Genomic DNA, 19,676 nt, shown 5'->3' on the forward strand with positions numbered 1-19,676 from the left:
AGTGATGAGGAATTAAAACAAAGAATTGAAGAGGAACTTCTTCGGATACCACAGAATTTCTTTGTAAGAGCTTACGATTCATTTGTTAAACGCTGTTATCAGTGTGTTGCTATGGATGGATTAAAGTTTGAATAATTGTGGACTGTATTTGTAGGTTTTTTAATAGGCTATGTTCTAATTTTCTGATTGAAATGCTTTATTTCTCTAGAATATGACAATAAATAATTTTACAAAACCAAAAATACTGTTTTAAACTTACTCTTACTCTTACTCCTGTGGCCACTCGAAACCCAGATGGTTTTTGACCTCGCCAACAATGTCTCTCCAACTTCCTCTATCTTGAGCCACTTCAAGTGTAGCGCCAATCGTTCTTAAATCCTTCTCCACCTGATCTCTCCATCGGATCCTGGGTCTTCCCAATGGCCTCACTCCCTCTGGTTCCTCTCGCCACACCTTCTTTATCATTTTATCTTCTCCCCTACGGGCAACATGGCCCATCCATCTCATTCTTTTACTCCTGATCAGTGCAATCACATCGGGATCTTGGTATATTTCTCTTAGTTCTCTGTTCTTCCTGATCCGCCATATGTCTCCTTCTTGAACTGGTCCAAAAATTCTTCTTAAAGTAGTATTTTGTTTTCAAAGGTTATTAACTTTTTTTGGGATTTCTTTGTGAGTGCCCATACTTCTGGCCCGTACATCAAAACTGGTAAGATCATGGTTTTGTAAATTCTTAATTTAACTTTCCTCATTAATAGTTTGCTTTTCATAAGTTTTGCAAGGCTCCAGTATGTTTTTAAAGTATAGTTTTTCAAAATGCCACCATTGTGTTTCTACAATTGTTAGGGACATTTAATTTTCGCAGAATATTTTTAAAACCTATTTAATGAATTTTGTAGAGTTTGAAAATGTTTGGTGCATAAATGGGCAAGTAATATAAAATAAAACCTCTTCATGGGAGACCCGGTACAAGAGTTATCTGACACATATTCTTTGAAATTGAGCATCAATACATTTTACAGAAAATGTTGCATGAAGTTGAGGTTCTTTTTCATCCTGTCCGTAACAGACGTTTCATTGTTCACAACTGATTTGAATAATTTTATGAGGCACACAGATTGCAATCAGAATTTGACAGATCTAACTGACAGCTTACACCACAGTATGATTTCAAACTATGAGTAGGATTTCTTAAAATTTAATTAAATTTATCCTTCAGAGTGTTCCGTCCGTAACAATGGAATGGCTGTGATATTGTGTTGATTGACTGGAAGTGGTGGAATATGAACTTTACTTCTATCCAATCATTATTGACACAGCAAAATCAAGTTGTCAATCTATTCTCAAATCTATTTTAAGATTCAGAGGATTTGAGATATCACTTGTCTATATCCTGGTTCTTTCAAGCTCTCAGGGTTAAGTTTTATGAGATCTGAGAATTTTTTCTTGCTTCAAAAAGTACAACACAAATTTCATTGCCATTATTGTAGATATCTACAATAATGGCAATGAAATAATTGTAGTTATATAAAACTTTATTATAATAAAGTTTTATATAACTACAACCTTTCCTATACTTTTTCAAAGTGTTAAGGCATGTTTGCTTGAAATCGAGTAGGTGTCAATATATTTTCCATATTCATGTATTAAAATTCTAACAAAAGGAAATAAATGAAAACTCTGCTTTAGACAATAAAAACCAAAACCGTGAGTTTAGGAAGAAATGAAACAGACATGAATATAAACTTCTTTATTTTAATAAACCACAAAACTAATAAACAAACAAATAATAAACCACCATTCTGTGGTATCAAAGTACCTTAACACTACTTACTTTAGAAAAATTACAAATTCTAAAAAGTTGACAAAATATGAGTTGTCACCTTTTACTCCAAATTTTTAAGCTTTACAATAGATTCTTAGATTGTACACCAAATTATTTATATGGTTAATTAAAATTCTAGATACATATAAAAATGCTTACAAAACACACAGTTACGAAACAAAAATAAAAACATTATAAATACATACAAAACAAACAAAAAAAATAAAGGAATTAATAATATATGTTTACTACGTAAATTCTTAAAAAACGATTTCTTATGTAAAGTAGGGTCTTGTAATTACTGGAAAAACAAAAATTAACCTTGTAAGATAATTTCTTATAAATTTCATTTTTTTAAATTTTATTTTGTCTTGGTACCAGTTACATTAATTGCTATACAGGCACTTTATATGTAAATGAATGAATTATGTTTATACCGGCAGTTTTAATATATATATATATATATATATATATATATATATACATATATATATATATATATATATATATATATATATATATATATATATATATATATATATGGAAATCACTGTTTAAATAAAAGAATAGACAAGAAATATATTTCAAGGATTTAACACCGAATATACATATAGCGCATACTATAATATATTTATGTTGTATTTTACATATGATGATAAAATAAGATGAAACAAAGTATTAAGTACCAAAAACAATCCGTCATGACCACCAGGGTTAAATTGATCATTTCTATGACATTCTATTTAATTATTATCATAAAAATAGTTTGTTAAAAAGAAAACAAACTAAATAATTCAATTGACTAGTCTACAATGACTTTGATTGTTGTAATATCTGATATTGCATGAATATATCATGGCTCACCAATGAATCAATTGCAAACACCCTAAGATTGATTGATTTGATGTTTCCTTTCCATTGAAATAATTAGTACAATCTATATTTTATGAAGCAGAATACTTGTTTTTCAGTTTTAAAACTGAAAAAATGTTCTATCTGATTCAACACTAAAAGTAAATATACACTAACAGAGCTTTTCATTATGTTCCCTTGATGGTTTTGGTAAAGAAGCTTGACCCTGGGATCCTTCTCTTGAATATGTTGACGACGAAAGTGCTATGAAATAAAACCCCACTCTTGACTCAAATAAATCACAACTGAATCTGATTCTATATACAGTTATAATTATATTCCAAACAAAATCTTTCTTCAGAAAACTAATCTTTGAAAGAAAGTTCTGAAGCCCTACTTCCAAAAAGACTACGGCAGTGTATCGATGTATCTTTCCACTAGCACTGAGATACACTTTCTGTGTCATGGCCCTTTAGTAGATTATTAGCGGTGGTATATAACTGTATCATTTTACTAAACACGAAATAATTACTTGGCAGATTTTGAAGTTGGTTCCTGTGGGATCATGACACTTGTATCCACAATTTCCTGCAACAAACATTGTTAATGTCAGTTCGCTGTTAATACTGATTTGGTTGAAATTAAAATTTTAGACTCGATAAATCAACAAGTCATGTATTGCCTAAATTTCAGTCTTCTAACTCTCAAAATTGTGCTTGAATATTGAACAACTTTATTAGTAGCTAATCTGATACAAACCTTTACGCTTTTCTTGGCAGTTATATAAAGTTTTAAAACCGTTTTAATTGTTTATAACCTCCAAAAAAATATCAGACAGTTGGCTAGCAGATTTTTATCATGAAAGAAAGCAGGTGTTACCGGATGACATGGAAGCAGGCAGTGACAACGACACTATGTACTGAATTCAAACACTACTAACAATATAAATACTATTAAAAAGGGTTGGAATCGAGATTAACCAGAATAAAAATAAGTTAATGATTTAAAACCCAAACTATTGATGTACATCATTAGTTGATAAACAGTGAACAAAGCAGTGAAATAACTAATTTAATTTTCTTTTAATTTTTTAAAAGTAAATTTAAAGATGAAAAATCATAGTTTTAAAAATAGAGGATCATCTCCTTGAGAAAACCCTTATACTTAAATATTCGTCTGGGAGGCAAAAGCCAATCTGCAATGTATAAGAACAAAAACTCGCTTCTTATGAGATTGATAAAGGAATTTCACCTAAGAAAGAAATCAATCATCTACACACATCCAGAAACACTAATTTAGCAATCATCCAGACACACTAGTTTAGCAATCATTCAGACACACTAATTTAGGTGAGGGTTGAAATGGGAGGATAACAAAGGGATAAGAATGCTTATTTTTTAAGAGTTTGACACACTTTAAATCATTTGATAAGTGGTAATACTTATAACCAGCACCAACCAACAAAATAAAGTGGTTTAAAATTAACATTCAGCTACTTTCACACAACAATCTCATATTAATTTTAATATCCGCATAAATTAATTTTAATATTTACAATAGATTGCTCCAGAGTTACCTTATTCTTTTTGATCACATCATCCCACTTTCTGTCCGCTATTTTCGGAACGACAGCCACAAAAAGTTTCGTTATCTTTTCAACGTTTTTCTTGAACGTGGCCAAGACGTCAGTTACACAAACGCCATCTCCATGCTCACGCCAGCAGTCGTAGTCAGTGGCCATTGCAATCGCTGCGTAACTCAAACCAGCCTCCTTCGCCAAAACTACCTACGATCAGAGGGATAAAAGTAACCAATATGACATAGAGCACTTTTACAATGACGTGACTTCACTTTAACATTTTTTTACTGCTTTAGCAATAATTGCGACAGACTGAAATGCTATATAACTCACTTCCGGTACTAGGGTCATGTTGACCATGTGCGCTCCCCAAGAACGGTAAAGGTTGCTCTCAGCTTTCGATGAGAAACGAGGCCCTTCAATAACAACAGCTGTGCCGCTTGGATGGATTTTGATACCCAGGTCTGCTGCTGCTTCAAGAATTATCTGTCTCGTACAGTTACAAAATGCGGGTTCCATCGGAATGTGACAGACCCCGGGCAAACCCTCCTTACTTCCATCAAAGAAGGTCTGGATCCTTGTTCTTGTCCTAGTTCATAAAAACATTTAAAATATAATTTGTTTCAAACCAATTTAAACAGATTGTAAATAACAAGATTCAAGATTCAAGATTCAAGATTTATTTTCTGTCATTAAACTTTAACAAGCAATAGACAATGTCAATATAGTAATTCAGTACAGTATCAATGTACCTAGAACACAAATTAATATAGTTGCATAACAATGCCTACATGTCATAACTATTTACAAAAATGGTTGATTTGTCGGAAAGTTTAAAACAACACATTTACAATAAAAAACATCTAACTGGTTTAAAACACTAAAATATAGATCAGGCATACATGAAACATATACAGTACAATAAAATAGACATTTTAAACAACACATCAATAAAACAAGGTAGCCTACAGAAAAAAATGGGCTAGCCCGAACTAAAAGCAGTAATGAATTCCCTAGATGGTAACTCAAAAAAATTCCTTAATATCATAAAATGGCCTAACCACTAGGAAATTGTACACGAAGACCGAAATTTGCAAAGGCTTACTTGGTGAACACAAGGTGGTAACTTATTGAACATTTTTAAGACTGACACTATCAAGCCAATTTTTTGTTAGACTTAGCCTACAGAAGGGTTCTTGCAACTGATAGTCATTTCTGGTGTTATGTTGGTGGTTATCACAGATCAGCTTAAAACTATCAAAATTTTCCTTAACTTTACTAAGACATACATATATATATATATACATTTACTACAGTTAAAATTCCCTCAGCAATAAAAAAAAGGTTTTACAATGAGCATTTAATGACGCCCTTCTCATAATTCTGATTGCTTTTTTTTGTAGTAACAATACACTTTTTAGATGGTGACTTCCACCCCAAACACTTATCCCACACAACAGAATGCTATGGAAAAAAGCAAAATAAGCATTTTTTAATAGTGGCTCTGGTAACTTATTTTCTTAAAGTTTCTTAATAAGTAGATTACTCATTTAGTCTAGCACAACCTTTTGGATGTGTGCACACTCCAGTTTTAGACAAGGGTCGAGTACAAAGCCAAGGAGATTTACATTACTGTAATTTTCGTGACTGACATGGGCTCTGCTTAGAGTAAAAACTAAGTGTTGTGTTTTAGTTTGGTTTCAAAGATAGGCCATTCGCTTTAAACCAATGTATGCTTTCTTCAAGAGCGTTTGACATAAATAGGCTAAGATTGTTTAGATCCTTATTTGGCATACTATAGTACAGTGTAGTATCGTCAGCAAAAACTACAGAATTACAGCTTAAACTAGATGGTAAATCGTTTATCAGGATTAAAAACAGAAAAGGGCCTAGGACCGATCCCTGTGGCACGCCACTTACAACCTTCGCAATATCAGAGAGTGAATTTTGAGTATTTACTCTTTGTGTTCGGTTTGCCAAATATGATTCAAACAGTTTGAGCTCCACACCTCTTACTCCATAAAAGTGTAATTTTTGAAAGAAGGATGTCATGCGGCACACAGTCGAAAGCCTTAGAAAGATCGCAAAGGATGGTGTGTGTACTAGCATGATTTTCAAAACTTGTAAGTACAGATCTTATAAGGCCCTCGACCGCGTCAACCGTCGACCTACCTTGTCTAAAACCAAATTGGAATTTAGAAAAAAGTGAATTTCTTTCAAAAAACTCACTTACCTGGTGTTTCATTGCTTTTTCAAGGGATTTTTGAAAATATGGGTACCATCGAGATGGGCCTATAGCTGCTAGCAGATGACTTTGTCACCCTTCTTATATACGGGTACAACTCTAGATTGCTTGAGGAGGGAGTCTGGAAATGTGCCAGCTTTTAAACACTGGTTTTATACAAACCGTTAACACAAAATTAGGTCCAAAAACGAATTAGTTTCTTTATTTCTACAGAGAGTGGTAAAGAAGAGATTAAAGAAAACCTTTCAAATAATGAATGGCTTATATGAATAATTCATTCATAATCTATGGTTATAAAGATATTTACAAGTAGTTATTAGGAGAAAAATTAAATGTTATTGCATTCATTGGGCAGGACAGCTATTTATTTGTAGATCCAAATGGTGTATAGCTATAAAATTATTTCCAAGGTTATGATAATTGAGATTTATCATAAGTGAAGTCAAAACAAGTAAATTTACAATAATAAGAGTAGAAAACAAATAAATCCATTACATTTTTCAACTTTTAAAATTTTTTACAAAAACTACGAATAATTTCCTAATATTATACCCCTATTATCAAATATAATCAAAGATTACCCTAATTGACTAACTGAATGAAAGAAATAAAAGTATTAGTTAAGTCTTCAGTGGAAATAGTCAAAACGGTATGGACAGCAAATACAACATGTTCGTTGCAGATAAGGTCAACTAAAATTCTCAGAAAAGTAGGCCACTCTGTTCCTATCTATGTCTTATTACATGATATAAGCAGATTTAGATTACGTTATCATAAATATGGTACTAGTAATACCAAAGTTAAAGATATCTTTTACGAGCACTAACGTGATCTGAGCTTGAATTTGGGTACTATCTCCAGGAATGTATCTCGTTCAACTTTCCCAATGTGATCTGACATCGGAAAAGTTGGAAGATAAAAAATAAAATTTAAAAGCTACAGTTTGTTGTATATATTAAAAATAAAATTATAAAGAATTTGCTAAAATCTTCAATAAAAAACTTTTAAAATAAGTACAGGAAACAATTTGTTGTATGAAAGATTTTCTGTATTAACCCTAATAGTGTTAATCCAATATATTCTGTGTCAATGACGTTTCTGTAGTGTTCTAGAAAAATGTCTAGAACATCATATACATTGCACCTTATTTGTATATTTAGTGAATTAAAAAAACCTTTGAACAAAGCCCCAAAATAGTCTGATAAAATTAACGCTACTAGTAGCGCTAACAGACGGACCCACATTACGACTGCTTATGCTTACGACCTCTCACAGAGTTATGATTGCTCCAACCCACCTGTCAATGAAGGAGTCCAACAACATGAGGTCTCCTGGGGGCACATTTTCTTGCAAAGAACCACAAGCTGTAGAGGTGATTATATGTGTACAGCCTTGTTCTTTAAGAGCCCATACATTTGCTCGGTAGTTCACATTGCTTGGATTTATAGTATGTTTACGGCCGTGCCTGAAAATAACATAGTTTTACCTTAAAAAAGAACAAACTAAAGTAGGTTAAAATTTAATTAATTTTCAAACTATAGACCTTAAATAAAAAAGTTCATAATTTAAGCCTACAGTTATTGGTTGAGCATTAGCGAAGCCTATCACTCGTGGGACTGGACAAATTTAATTTCTGTCTGTCTGTCCGTCTGTCCACACGATATTTCGAAAACGAACTGACCTATTAGACTTGGTGTATTAAGCTACTTTCTATATGAGAAACACTGAGCTCGATTATAGTGCATGTCACTCCATGGAATTTGGCTGAGCAATAGCAAATATTTTTACATTAGGCTTATGGGTAACCATTTTGCCAATGGCGTAGTGAAGCGGGTACAATGGTTATCGCAAGATAACCGGATCAAGCAACCGAGCATGGCTGCTGCTTGGATGGGTGACCGCTGAGCGATCCTGTCCTTGCAAGCAGCCCACCTGCCTGGCCGTTGATGGTGGTTCGGAAGTCACACTTAAGCCGTTGGTCCCCCAGGTTAAGTGCAGAAAGGGCTTCTTAGCCCTAACTTTGCTTGGTAAAATAAGACATTTTTATTTTTTTTACTTTAACCATGAGGGCAATGAGAAAAAAGTAGAATAAATCAATTTTTGTAAACAAACTCAGTTTATATTCGTAAGATATTTTATTTTAACACACAACATATTAAAATAAATATCCAATTATCCCAACTGATCTAATATCATTTTATGATGACTGGTGTGTAGACTTTTATTATTTAAACACTGGGTCTGGAACACAATTTAATGAACAAAAATGTGAATGTATCAAGTGGCAAGACATATTGAGAAAGATTTTATCTGCACGTTTTGAATTTTGCATGATATTTCCATTTCTGCAAAGACAACAACAGGTACTAAGATGATGCATGTCCAAACATGGAATTTGTCTGAGCCTTGTTAGAGCCTATCACTCAGTTGGCTGAAACAATTTCTCTTTGGTTTGTCCGGAGGGATGTATTTGCTTTGCCACATACGCTTATGTCTGATGTTCCATCTGCTAATAATGAAATAAGCTAGACTTGAAATTTTGCATCAAACCTCAGCAAAGTATGTTATGCGATTCATTGTGTTATATATTCCTACCTTGTTTACCATGAACAGCCAGTTTTAATTTTAACTGAACGATTACTAACTAATACTCGCTTTAAAAAGGTTTAATTATTAACCAAAACACAAGTAGATATGAACTACTTTGGAGTACACTACAGGGTACAGGGTTACAACTATAAAAACTCTGTTATTAGTTGTAACTCTAAGACGATGGTTAATTAATTACTTAATAGATTTATCTTTGAATGAATAACCAATTAGTTCTGCGACTAAAAACCTAGACTATATAAAAGACATGTCCTGTGTACCCACATGTTTAACTGTTCTTACAATTTCAATAAAACTGTTCTACTAGACAAAAAATACTATTAAAATGGTGAAATACTATAAAAATATAGTGATTTGAAAATGTTAAACTGCAGTTGTAGTTATTCTATTTTCAACTCAGTCCTGACTAATTAAATGAAATCTAAATTATACTGAGCTCTAATGTTTGTAAGGATGGAATTCTTCATTGAAAGATTGAGAAACCTCCAAATGAAGTACAGTATTCTCTAGAGTGTTTAATAGAGGTGAAATAAAAATCTGTTTTCTTCTCCATTATACTCAAAGTGTGCTTTAGACAAATTACATTAGGCTTATCCTTAAAAAAAGTCTTGTTACTTTTAAAGAGTGAAAAATTGTCAAACAATTGTAACTAAAACTTGATTGTCAATAATGTCATCTATTGTCATAGATTTAATGATTTTTATTATTAATTTACTATGAGCGCTTTATTCTGTCATCTTAAACTATAGACCTATCTAGCAGCAGTGCTTCAATCATAGTTAAAATTGGATAATTTATACCATTTCAGTTAATAAACCAGATGTCCAAATGTACCAGATTCACCATATGTGACTGAAATCCATGTTTACCAACCTTGCCAACAACACACAGTCCACACCCTTGATCTTGCCTACTATGAGGCAATCGGATGGAGCACCAAAAGGAGTGTCAACAAAGATCTCCTTGGCTTCTTCCAGGATATCAGGATTGTTCAATCCTGACCCTCCAATGATTCCAATCTGAAACACACAAAAATCTTCATATGTATTGCATGAACAAAACTAAACATAATGCATGTTAAAATTCTTGTTGTTTGCTTGTTTAAATCCCAGACCTTATTGAAAAACTTAGATCCATACAAATCTGGATATGCCCACTAAAAATCCCTTCTACTCTTTCTGACACTAACCTAAGAACTGCTTATCACATTAGCATCAGGATAAACCTACTTTAAACAGCAGAGTAAACTGCTTTCATAGATGATGTTGTCAGGAATTGTTTAAATATCTGAAATGAGACCCGATTATTTTTTAGATGAAATTGGATGTACATTGTATATGGCTTAAGAGATAAATAAGACTAGATTACTTACCACCATTGTTCAGTTCAATAAAAATGGGTTGGTTATTTACTCAAATAAGTTTTAATTCTACACAAAATAAATTTATGATTAAATGTTAAATAAATCATTAGGTGACCCCCCAAGCTCCAGAGGTTAGCTCATTTCCCTCCATACTCAATATCAAGTCTCAAAATGGTTATTTTTCTGGCAGTGTCGTTTGCTGACCAAGTACCAGAGTTGCTGCTTTACCTGTGCTAATTACCAGAAGCATTTGTGTTCTGACCCTCAAACATTTTCATATTTGTTTATCTGATAGGTATACTATCTTGAGACGTTTTTCCTTCGTCATCGCAGTGCGGAGTACAACCACAGCCACACTGATGGCCAGTTACAGCATTCGTGATGACCCTCAGAAATCTTCATCTGGTATGTATACTTTTGAGACGATTTTCCTTCATTGCCGCAGTGTAGAGAGTACAACCGCAGCCTACACTGATGGCTGGTATGTGCATACGTGATGGTACCCTCTTGAACATCGATATTACCTAATAGGTATTATCTCAAGGATAGCTTTCCATTTGTCACACGAGCAGTAGTGATGGGATAACTGAATGGTTTAGTAACCGACCAACCAATCAGTTATTTCTTTCGTTAATCAGTTATTTTAGTCAAATGAATAACCGACTAAATCTTCTAATTAAACCCAGGTTTCCTGGCTTACTCTGTCATTTAGTTTTCACCTCAATGAAATAAAACAAAGTCAAAAATTTAACAAGTCAAATAAAGTCTGTTCTTAATAATAATGTAGTTTTTGAGGTCCCCAACAAGAAAACTCTTCCAAAAATAGTGGCCTCCGGATTATACAGAAGTACCCTAATTTAATACAGTTTTGAATCATTTATTAAATAAGAAAACAAAAATAGAAGTACATTATAAATATAAAACCACTGGTGTTTATGAAAAATATTATTAGGTTCCATTGCAGTAAGTAAATTAACCATTCATTGTGTAATTACTGACAATCTCAGTGTCATGAATATGACACACACACACACACACACACACACACACACACACACACACACACACACACACGTACATCTACATGCGTGCACTGCATGCTCTGATAATCATTTTCCACAATTTGATTGTTAATGCACCCTCGTTTGCTGTTATCCTTGTTATTGTTTACATAGTTTATTACAAAAGTTATGCCTTTGTTGTGATTTTTTGTCAATTTATTAATATTTATCAGTTACTGTTTCCTTGCTGTTGCCAATACTTGCTTTGTATTTTGTAATATCTATTGTTAATATTATCATAGTTTATATTTATTACTAGTGTATTATAATTGAAATGTCCTTGTATATCACATGAGTATTGTTATTATTGTAACTGCAGTCATCAAACATTACATGTTTACTAATATTGTCCTTGTAACTTTTCTCTTTGTTTGATATAGGCATATTTTGTTCATTTTTGCATGTAAATTAATTTGCATTAATTATTTTCATATTAACACGTTCGCTGCTGCAAAAACGGACAACCATACACGACGAGTGCTGAGAGCACACTGACTGGGTTTTCTAAACAATGGCGCTGTGCAGTAGATCTACGTCATGCGCGCCTGGCGCGAGGCAGCCGTGCAGTAGATCTACCGCAACCGCATTGAACGTGTTAAAGTGGCAGATTCCGCTGGAATAAATAAATACGGTTATCACAAAAGGGTATCAAACGATCACAAATTTCGTACCATTAACAGATAGACAATGAGAGCAACAATGTCCTGTTCAGACAAGATTTATCACTACTCCGGCAATTAATAAACTGTGTTGAGAGAATTTAATTGTATTTGAAAACTTAACTATGTATCCAAATTAGTTTATTAAATTATTTACACTTTATAATTTTATACAATCGATCCTCATACCTTATATAATTATGGTGGTTGATTATACTATTATAACATAAACAACCAATTAGAATTTTTTAACACTTAAGACTAATTCAAAATAACTGATCCAGATTTATTAATCCATTGAGGATTGTAATTTAAATGTACAGTACATTCTCAGAAATCCGGACTAATGTGGTGAACTGCCGATCCTGACTTTACATTTACGGATTTACTGGAGGTTGGTATGACTCATTATTTCTATCCTTATCACAGAGAAATATGATGATGTGTGGTGGAAAATAAGTGTTTGCGGTGATGTCTAAAGACAACGAGCTTGTTTCAATATTAAACGTTTAATAATAAAACACAAGATTATGTACTTTATGTGCACAATATATATATATATATATATATATATATACACACAATGTAGTACACTGTAAATTAAACATCTAGTTAAATCAAATTACATGTAGAAATTTTACAACTGAATTAAGTAAAAATACAAGGGATAAACCGTCACTAGCTGTAAATTCACCTCCTTCAATTTCCAGTTTAAATTTTAAAGCTTTTGCTTGAAGCATGGGACTATTAATGGGAACACACACTAAATGTTGGAGACATAAAAATAAATAACTCTTCAACTTCGGCATGTTTCCTTTGTACATCGTTTTCCTCACTTTCACCACGTGCACTTCCACTGATTGAGAAAAACACTTCACTTTTAAATTTGTTCATGGTTTTTTATCTGAAACTATACTTGTTCCAACGCCTAACCCTAACTCAATTTTTTTGCTGATTTCTCAGCATCAATGCACTTTCCTTCCACTGACACAAAGACCTTTTTCGCTCATGTTATTTCACTGTGACATGCAAATAAAGTAACAAGCCGGTGAGCACAACAGGCGAAGGTTGATGCACTCCTCCCTCCACAACCGCATGGACATTTCCACCATCACATAAACAAAACCATTATACTAAGCAGCACGCACCCAAAAACACAGTGTGTTAAATATTTTTATGCTAACCATTCACGTAAAAACTTTGATCTTTCAAAAAGAATTTTTTATTTGATAATAGGTCCAAATTAGTGCAATACGAATTTCTGAGAATGTACTGTATAAACATAAGTTGAACAATTCTACTAGATATCCTGTAGTATCCTCTACTAGAAGCCTTCAAGGAAAAACAGGCTTTCAGTATACCTACCATCTAATGAAAATAATTGTAGGCCAGTTGTTTTAAAATGTTAGGTTATTCAATTTTTAATTTTGTATTTCTTCTTTCGAATAACATTAAGTTTATTGTAATTAAAATATTAGAATTACCTTGATTGGTGTTGTCATAGTTAGTTGAATATATTTTTAATTATATGAACTATTCAAATATCTTGTCCTGGCCTAACAAGTAATCAACAATCAACATAAACCTACTGACACTGCCAATAATTTATTCTGCGACAGAGTAACAGTTACGTGAAACTATTATTTAAAATGGTATAAATCTAGTCAATTGTCCAAACAAATAGCTGATTAAAATCGAATGCACCCTGAATCAAACTCCAACGCAACTAAATGTAAGTTTCAAACACCGGCTTTACACGTTATCGCAATCAAACGCGATACAACGTGTACAGTCAGTTCAGTGAGTGAGTGAGTTCAGTACAGAGAGACGTTACATCAGAAGCAGATACAGCTACGCACGCTCACGGAGATTGGAAAATTCGCGTAAACTTACATAATCTTTAATTTTTTCTCATTTTGAATAAATTTGGATTGGCAATGAAACCCCGGTAAACACTGTTTATCTTTCAATGCTCAACCCAATAAAGTAATATGGAAACAATTTATTAATAATGTCGTTACCGAACCTGTATTGTTAATTTATGAACACGTAGATAATTTATTAACACATTATGTATTAATTTGTTTGTATTAGTGTTTAATAAATGTGTAACTTTTTGTTGAAACACTATTTTAATTACTTTGACAAAAGGGTTCAGAAGAAATTACTAACACAAGTGTCATAGAATCAACGATAATTAGAATAAATGAAGGTACTCGGCGCTTCAAGAACAGCATTATTTATAATTTGGCTTAAGCCTAAAATAGTGACACAAAAAGCAGGATGCGTTATGATCTTGATACACTTAAAGAACTTAATTCTCATTCGCACCTGTTGTTATCAAAACTTTCCGTGATGGTAAAAAGAAATCGGGAAGTCCACGGTCTCTGAAAGTTATTATTATCAGCCAGTCTGATGTCTCAACTCTTCTGAGTAATTTCTCTGCTACTGCTAATACGGTATCCCAATTGAACTGGTCGTTATCGTCGGTGAAGATGTCTAGAGACAGAACTCCACGTGAAATTAAACACCTCCAAACACTTAATTTCGAATTAAAAAGACGTCGAAGCCTGAGCGAATAAAACCTTACAACCAAGTACGTAGATAATGTTCCACAGATCGTGAAGTCTCAAAAAATGCTTAATTCCCAACGGTACACCCAGAATTCTCAACTGTTGTTTCCAAAATGTCAATATACTTAGTATAAAAATGTCTGAACTTGCTGTTAGTTTTGCTACTTCATGCTATGATATTATAGTGCTAGCTGAAACTAATTTGTCTTACAAAATCGGTGATTCGGACCTTCTATTATCTGGTTTTAACATTTATAGATGTGTCAGATCGACGTCTACAAGTGACAAGCACAGTGGTGGTGATGTTTAATTGCAGTGCATGGAAGTATAGCCTACCTATCTTTGTCCTACCAACACCTAATTATTCCATTGAAGATGTGTTTGTTTCCTCTACTTGATCATCTCATCACCTCCTAATTGGCTGAGTTTACATAAATAACTTCAGATCAGCTAACTTTTGTATATGAAGATTTTTATGACTTCCTTGATGAAGCCATTATTTGTACTTGTTATTGCGAAGATGTACTGTTGATGGAGGACTATAAATTGGCTAATGCTGCTTCGAATGCTGGAATAACACCAGAGGATTATGGCTCGTCCAAGTACCTTAGAAATTTGGCTACCACCTTCGATTTGGACCAAATTAACACTACTGCGAATCACAGAAAATGTTATCTATACCTCATCTTCCATGTCAATCTCCGACATATTATCTACTGCTGATGATATATTTATATGTGAGAATAAATACCAATCAGCACTTTCCTTCTCAATTTGCCTCCATATGCCCGTTCCTTCAATTAAGCCTCTGAACATCTTTTATTTCAAAAAATCTAAACTTGACATTACTTTCCAGGCGCTCCAGAGACTTAATTATCCTGCCCTCCATTCTTCAGTCAACGTGGATTATTACTTTTATAATTTTTCCTCCAGCTGAAAAGGCTCATTGAAGCCTATGTACATCTTCCATTTAAAAACATCTAAACTTGACATTACTTTCCAGGCGCTCCAGAGACTTAATTATACCCATCAAGATAATACAAACGTTGTCGTTCCATTAATGGTTTTCAAGAGTTCCTAAACACCTAGTTTAAGAAAGAAGGCTGCTCATGAAAAAATCAAGCTGACTGGAAACTTTTCTCTACATTAATGAATTCCATCAACTGAAAAGACGCTCTAAGGTTCTCGCAAGGGTCTCACTTGGGCCCTCTTCTGTCCAATTCGTCCATGAACAATATTGGAGAGGTTTCTAAGTTTTGCTGGTGACATGAAGGTATTTGAAAATGTTTCGACTGCTCTCGGCCCGGTAAATCTCCAGCAATCCCTCACCAATATTGCTAGCTGGTGTCTTGAGAATATTGTGGAGCTAAATGTGCTCGAATGTGTTGTAATCTCTTACAAACGTGACTCTAACAAGAAACGATTATGTCTTGAACAATCGTGTTTTGGAACGGTTGGACCGAGTAAGGATCTTGGTATAGTTATTATAACACCCCACTCAGCCCTCTAGAATAGATTTTACATGTAACTTTGGAAGCATATTTGCTTCCAAAGTTACATGCAAGATCAATCAAGTTACAATCTTTCTGTAAACTGTAAAATCAAGTACACAACTTTCTGTAAACTTAAAGGCGGACAGTGAGTTGCGACCCTAGTGATGGTGAGTGGTGAACTGAGACTGACTGTATAGATCACATCAGGCTATTGCCTGATTGGATTGTTAAGATGGGCCAGAAACTTCAGCTCTCCTCTTACTTGTAAATGCCTCGTATGTCCCATTTGGATATGTGTAAGTTATCTGGTTGTCTTACCAGTTTAACTATATCGACCTTCAACAGCAAACCCAGAACTACTATGTCAGGATGCTGGACCTTCGACTTGGTTACACCTACCGTAATATCTCTGTTGGCTTTGTGAAGAATCAGCATGATACTACTCCACTACATACAAGGCGACACCCTAGTGACCTGCTATTTCTCAATAGGCTGGTGAATGGCTCCATTAATTGTCCTGTGCTCCTTAATCCCATCGCTCTCTCCATGCACGGGGAACTCGGTCCAGGAGTTTTTTCGTAGACGTTACAATTCAACTGAATATACCTACAATAGCGGTATTTATTGACTGTTAAAATTTGGAGTTTCTGCAGCCATTGAAATTGATTTTTAATGAATCTGAGGCATCCATGAAAAAGAAGTTGATCAAGATTGTTACTTAAATTTAGATAGTGGATTTATTATACTATTGGTAATATTCTTAAATTTATAGCATACATATTGTTAATCTGAGCTTTTTTTTATTATTTTTGTTAGATTTCATAGTTTTACATCACATTTATCAAGCTTGCTTGTTAGACTGTCACTTTGATTTTTGTTTAAACCCTTCATTATTACACAAGGAAAACTAAGGACACAACTTTCTGTAAACTTAAAGGCGGACAGTGAGTTGCGACCGGAGTGATGGTGAGTGGTGAACTGAGACTGACTGTACAGGAACGGAGAGGGCATGATGATGATGACGGATTCTGATTGGTTTTCTGGAGGAGGAGATCCTAGCTCGCCAATGATTTATTGAAACTCAAAATTACAACACACATGATCAACATCTACATTGCACAGACTGAAATAATATTGCTGAAACTCAATACAATGCAACATGCACCGGATTTATTCAATAGTGTTATTTCTATAATGTTATACAATTTTTGAACGGCCGTTAATTTCTCCTTGACCACATTGGAATCCTTAAGTCTATTCATCTTTTTGGAAATGTCCTCTGGGAATAAGACAATATACTTTGACCTCCGAAAACACGATCATCTGATACAAGATACAAAAGAGCATAAATAAAGATATTAGCTCTGAAAACTCTTAAAATTTGCAATAAACTCCTCCGAGGTAACCCGGTAAATACCACCTTAAGTCTTCGGACGGTAAGTAGCTAGAGGACCATCTTTGTAACTTACCCACCATCCCATACTGAAGGATCCCATCAGAGTGGTGGTGTCAGATACAACCGTGTCATCCAGTCTCAATACATGTGGGCAATGGGCATTGTCTTTTCTCTGCATAATTTTGAAGAAGAACCAGACTATTTTATGAAATTGAAGATAGTGTGGCGTGACGACCACACGTAATTTAATTTTAAAAGTTCTCGGGTTCTAATGCGGACACGGTGATGGAATCTAGCCCAGGTTGCTGTAATAAAAATTCTCTCCTCGGTTGGCCAAATAAAACAATTTAGTTTATTGCGAAAACAATTTGAATTTTATTGCATAATTTAGAATCAGTTGAACAATTACAAATTTAGAACGGGAGAGAGAGCGAGAGAGCGATTTCACGCGAGCTTGACGCGTTCAAAACCCTGGCACGACTGCGACTCAGAACAACGAACTCCAGGGAGCAGCGTTGTTCCAGACGCTACCTCAGCAAATTCCTGCCTGTTTACCACCCAGTAACTGCGCAGCTGCTCTGGGTATGGAAAATTACCAGGCTTACTGCTGACAGACTTGGACTTACAATTCATGTGCTGAATTAAAATATATATCTTCTCCACCTGCACTGCTTAACCTAATAAGTCTGGCTGCATATATTCATTACTCGTTACTACAATTAAATGTTATGCTGAATAAAAATAAAATATATTACTGATGATTTAATATTTTAAATTGGCTGATTAAGACCGCATACGATGTTACCGGTCTGGTCTTAGAACTATATGCTGGGGTCGTCACAATAGTACGATCTGTATTGGTATACGACGGTTATATATACTTCTATGATATACTAAGGAATATTTGACTAGTGAATTGGAAATATTTCACTAATGCAGATTAAAAAAAAATAATACAGTAATACAGGTTTAAACATGATGGAATGGTTTACTTTATTGGTTAAGCTATAGCCTGACCTCAACTGAACACGTGTTTTTGTTGTTTGTTTATGTCTGTAAACGTGAATTTAGGTTAGTTTTATCAGCTGTAGTGGAAGTGGAGTAGGCCTGGTTGAGTTGAACTAAATTATGTTAGTAGTCTGGGTTAATCATACAGTGTATTGGATTAATATATATAGATTAATTACTGAAAATAAGTGAAATGGTTTATTTTTACCAGTGTATTGTGAAACTGGTATAATCCTAGCCTTATTGGTGTACTGAAAGTACGTAATGTAATTCTGTAGTATTTTTTTTAATATATGCAACATATAGACCATGTTTAAATTCCCAGAAGCACCAGGTTTTACACCAAATTATGTTAAAGGAATATTAGATGAGATTGCATTAGAAGGATTGGATGGAATTACACCTAATGGTAAGTAATCTTAGCTTAATATTAACCATTTAATTCAGTAGGGTATTTGCAACACTCCTCTGTGATAGACATTGTTACATATAGTGATCACATATCCCGCTTTGGTCACTTATGCTTTGCTGTCCCTAATGAATATATTATTGTTTAATTAATTTTTAGCTATTATAATTAGGAGGGCTGGTGGACTCACAGGCTAAGACGTCAGACTTTGGATAAAATCTCAGATTCAAACCGTGTCTGTGACTGTTGCACTTTTTATCAGTAGCCTACCATAGACCAGTACTACAGTCGGGTAGGGTATGATAAGTGGACCCGGGGCCACAGTATAATAAGAGGCCACCACCACAATAGAATCATATTTATGATTATCTAAAATATAGAAACAAAAATTTTGACTCGAGTTACATTATATAAAAACTATGTTGTGTATCTATAAACAAACAAAACAGTTTAACATTTAGTTACTTTTTACTGTTTTTAAGGATATACTATGATTCTATAGTGGTGGTGGCCTTTTATTATACTGCAGCCAGACCCGGTTTTTATATCGATATTAACAAATGATATTACTTAATTAATACTTTCGATATAACTAACTGATAC

General features: G+C 33.8%; 2 protein-coding genes across 2 annotated transcripts in view; one reads left to right on the plus strand and one right to left on the minus strand.

The window, feature by feature from the left end:
* Window positions 1-2,545: 2,545 nt before the first annotated feature.
* LOC124355375 (S-methyl-5'-thioadenosine phosphorylase-like) lies at window positions 2,546-14,002 on the minus strand. Its single transcript, XM_046806494.1, has 6 exons — window positions 13,679-14,002; window positions 9,985-10,130; window positions 7,799-7,966; window positions 4,590-4,845; window positions 4,254-4,463; window positions 2,546-3,265 (listed from the first exon to the last, which is right to left on the minus strand). Exons 1-6 carry the CDS (start codon window positions 13,694-13,696, stop codon window positions 3,206-3,208), a joined length of 858 nt encoding a protein of 285 aa, XP_046662450.1. The 5' UTR covers window positions 13,697-14,002; the 3' UTR covers window positions 2,546-3,205.
* A 4,720-nt stretch (window positions 14,003-18,722) lies between these two features.
* LOC124355377 (general transcription factor 3C polypeptide 1) overlaps window positions 18,723-19,676 on the plus strand; it is a 109,339-nt gene continuing 108,385 nt past the window's right edge. Inside the window, exon 1 of the mRNA XM_046806495.1 lies at window positions 18,723-19,073. Coding sequence (XP_046662451.1) covers window positions 18,974-19,073 — 100 coding nt within the window. The 5' untranslated portion in view covers window positions 18,723-18,973. The remainder of the gene's footprint in view (window positions 19,074-19,676) is intronic.

Source organism: Homalodisca vitripennis, chromosome 2 (genome assembly GCF_021130785.1).
Source record: "Homalodisca vitripennis isolate AUS2020 chromosome 2, UT_GWSS_2.1, whole genome shotgun sequence".
NCBI lineage: Eukaryota > Metazoa > Arthropoda > Insecta > Hemiptera > Cicadellidae > Homalodisca > Homalodisca vitripennis.

Bases quoted from the DNA above. Each gene is read 5' to 3' on its own strand.
- LOC124355375 (XM_046806494.1), bottom strand. The intron at 4,846-7,798 runs GTGGGTTGGAGC...TTTATGAACTAG, and splicing joins TTGGACTCCTTCATTGACAG to GACAAGAACAAGGATCCAGA. The intron at 4,464-4,589 runs GTGAGTTATATA...CTCTGATCGTAG, and splicing joins ACATGACCCTAGTACCGGAA to GTAGTTTTGGCGAAGGAGGC.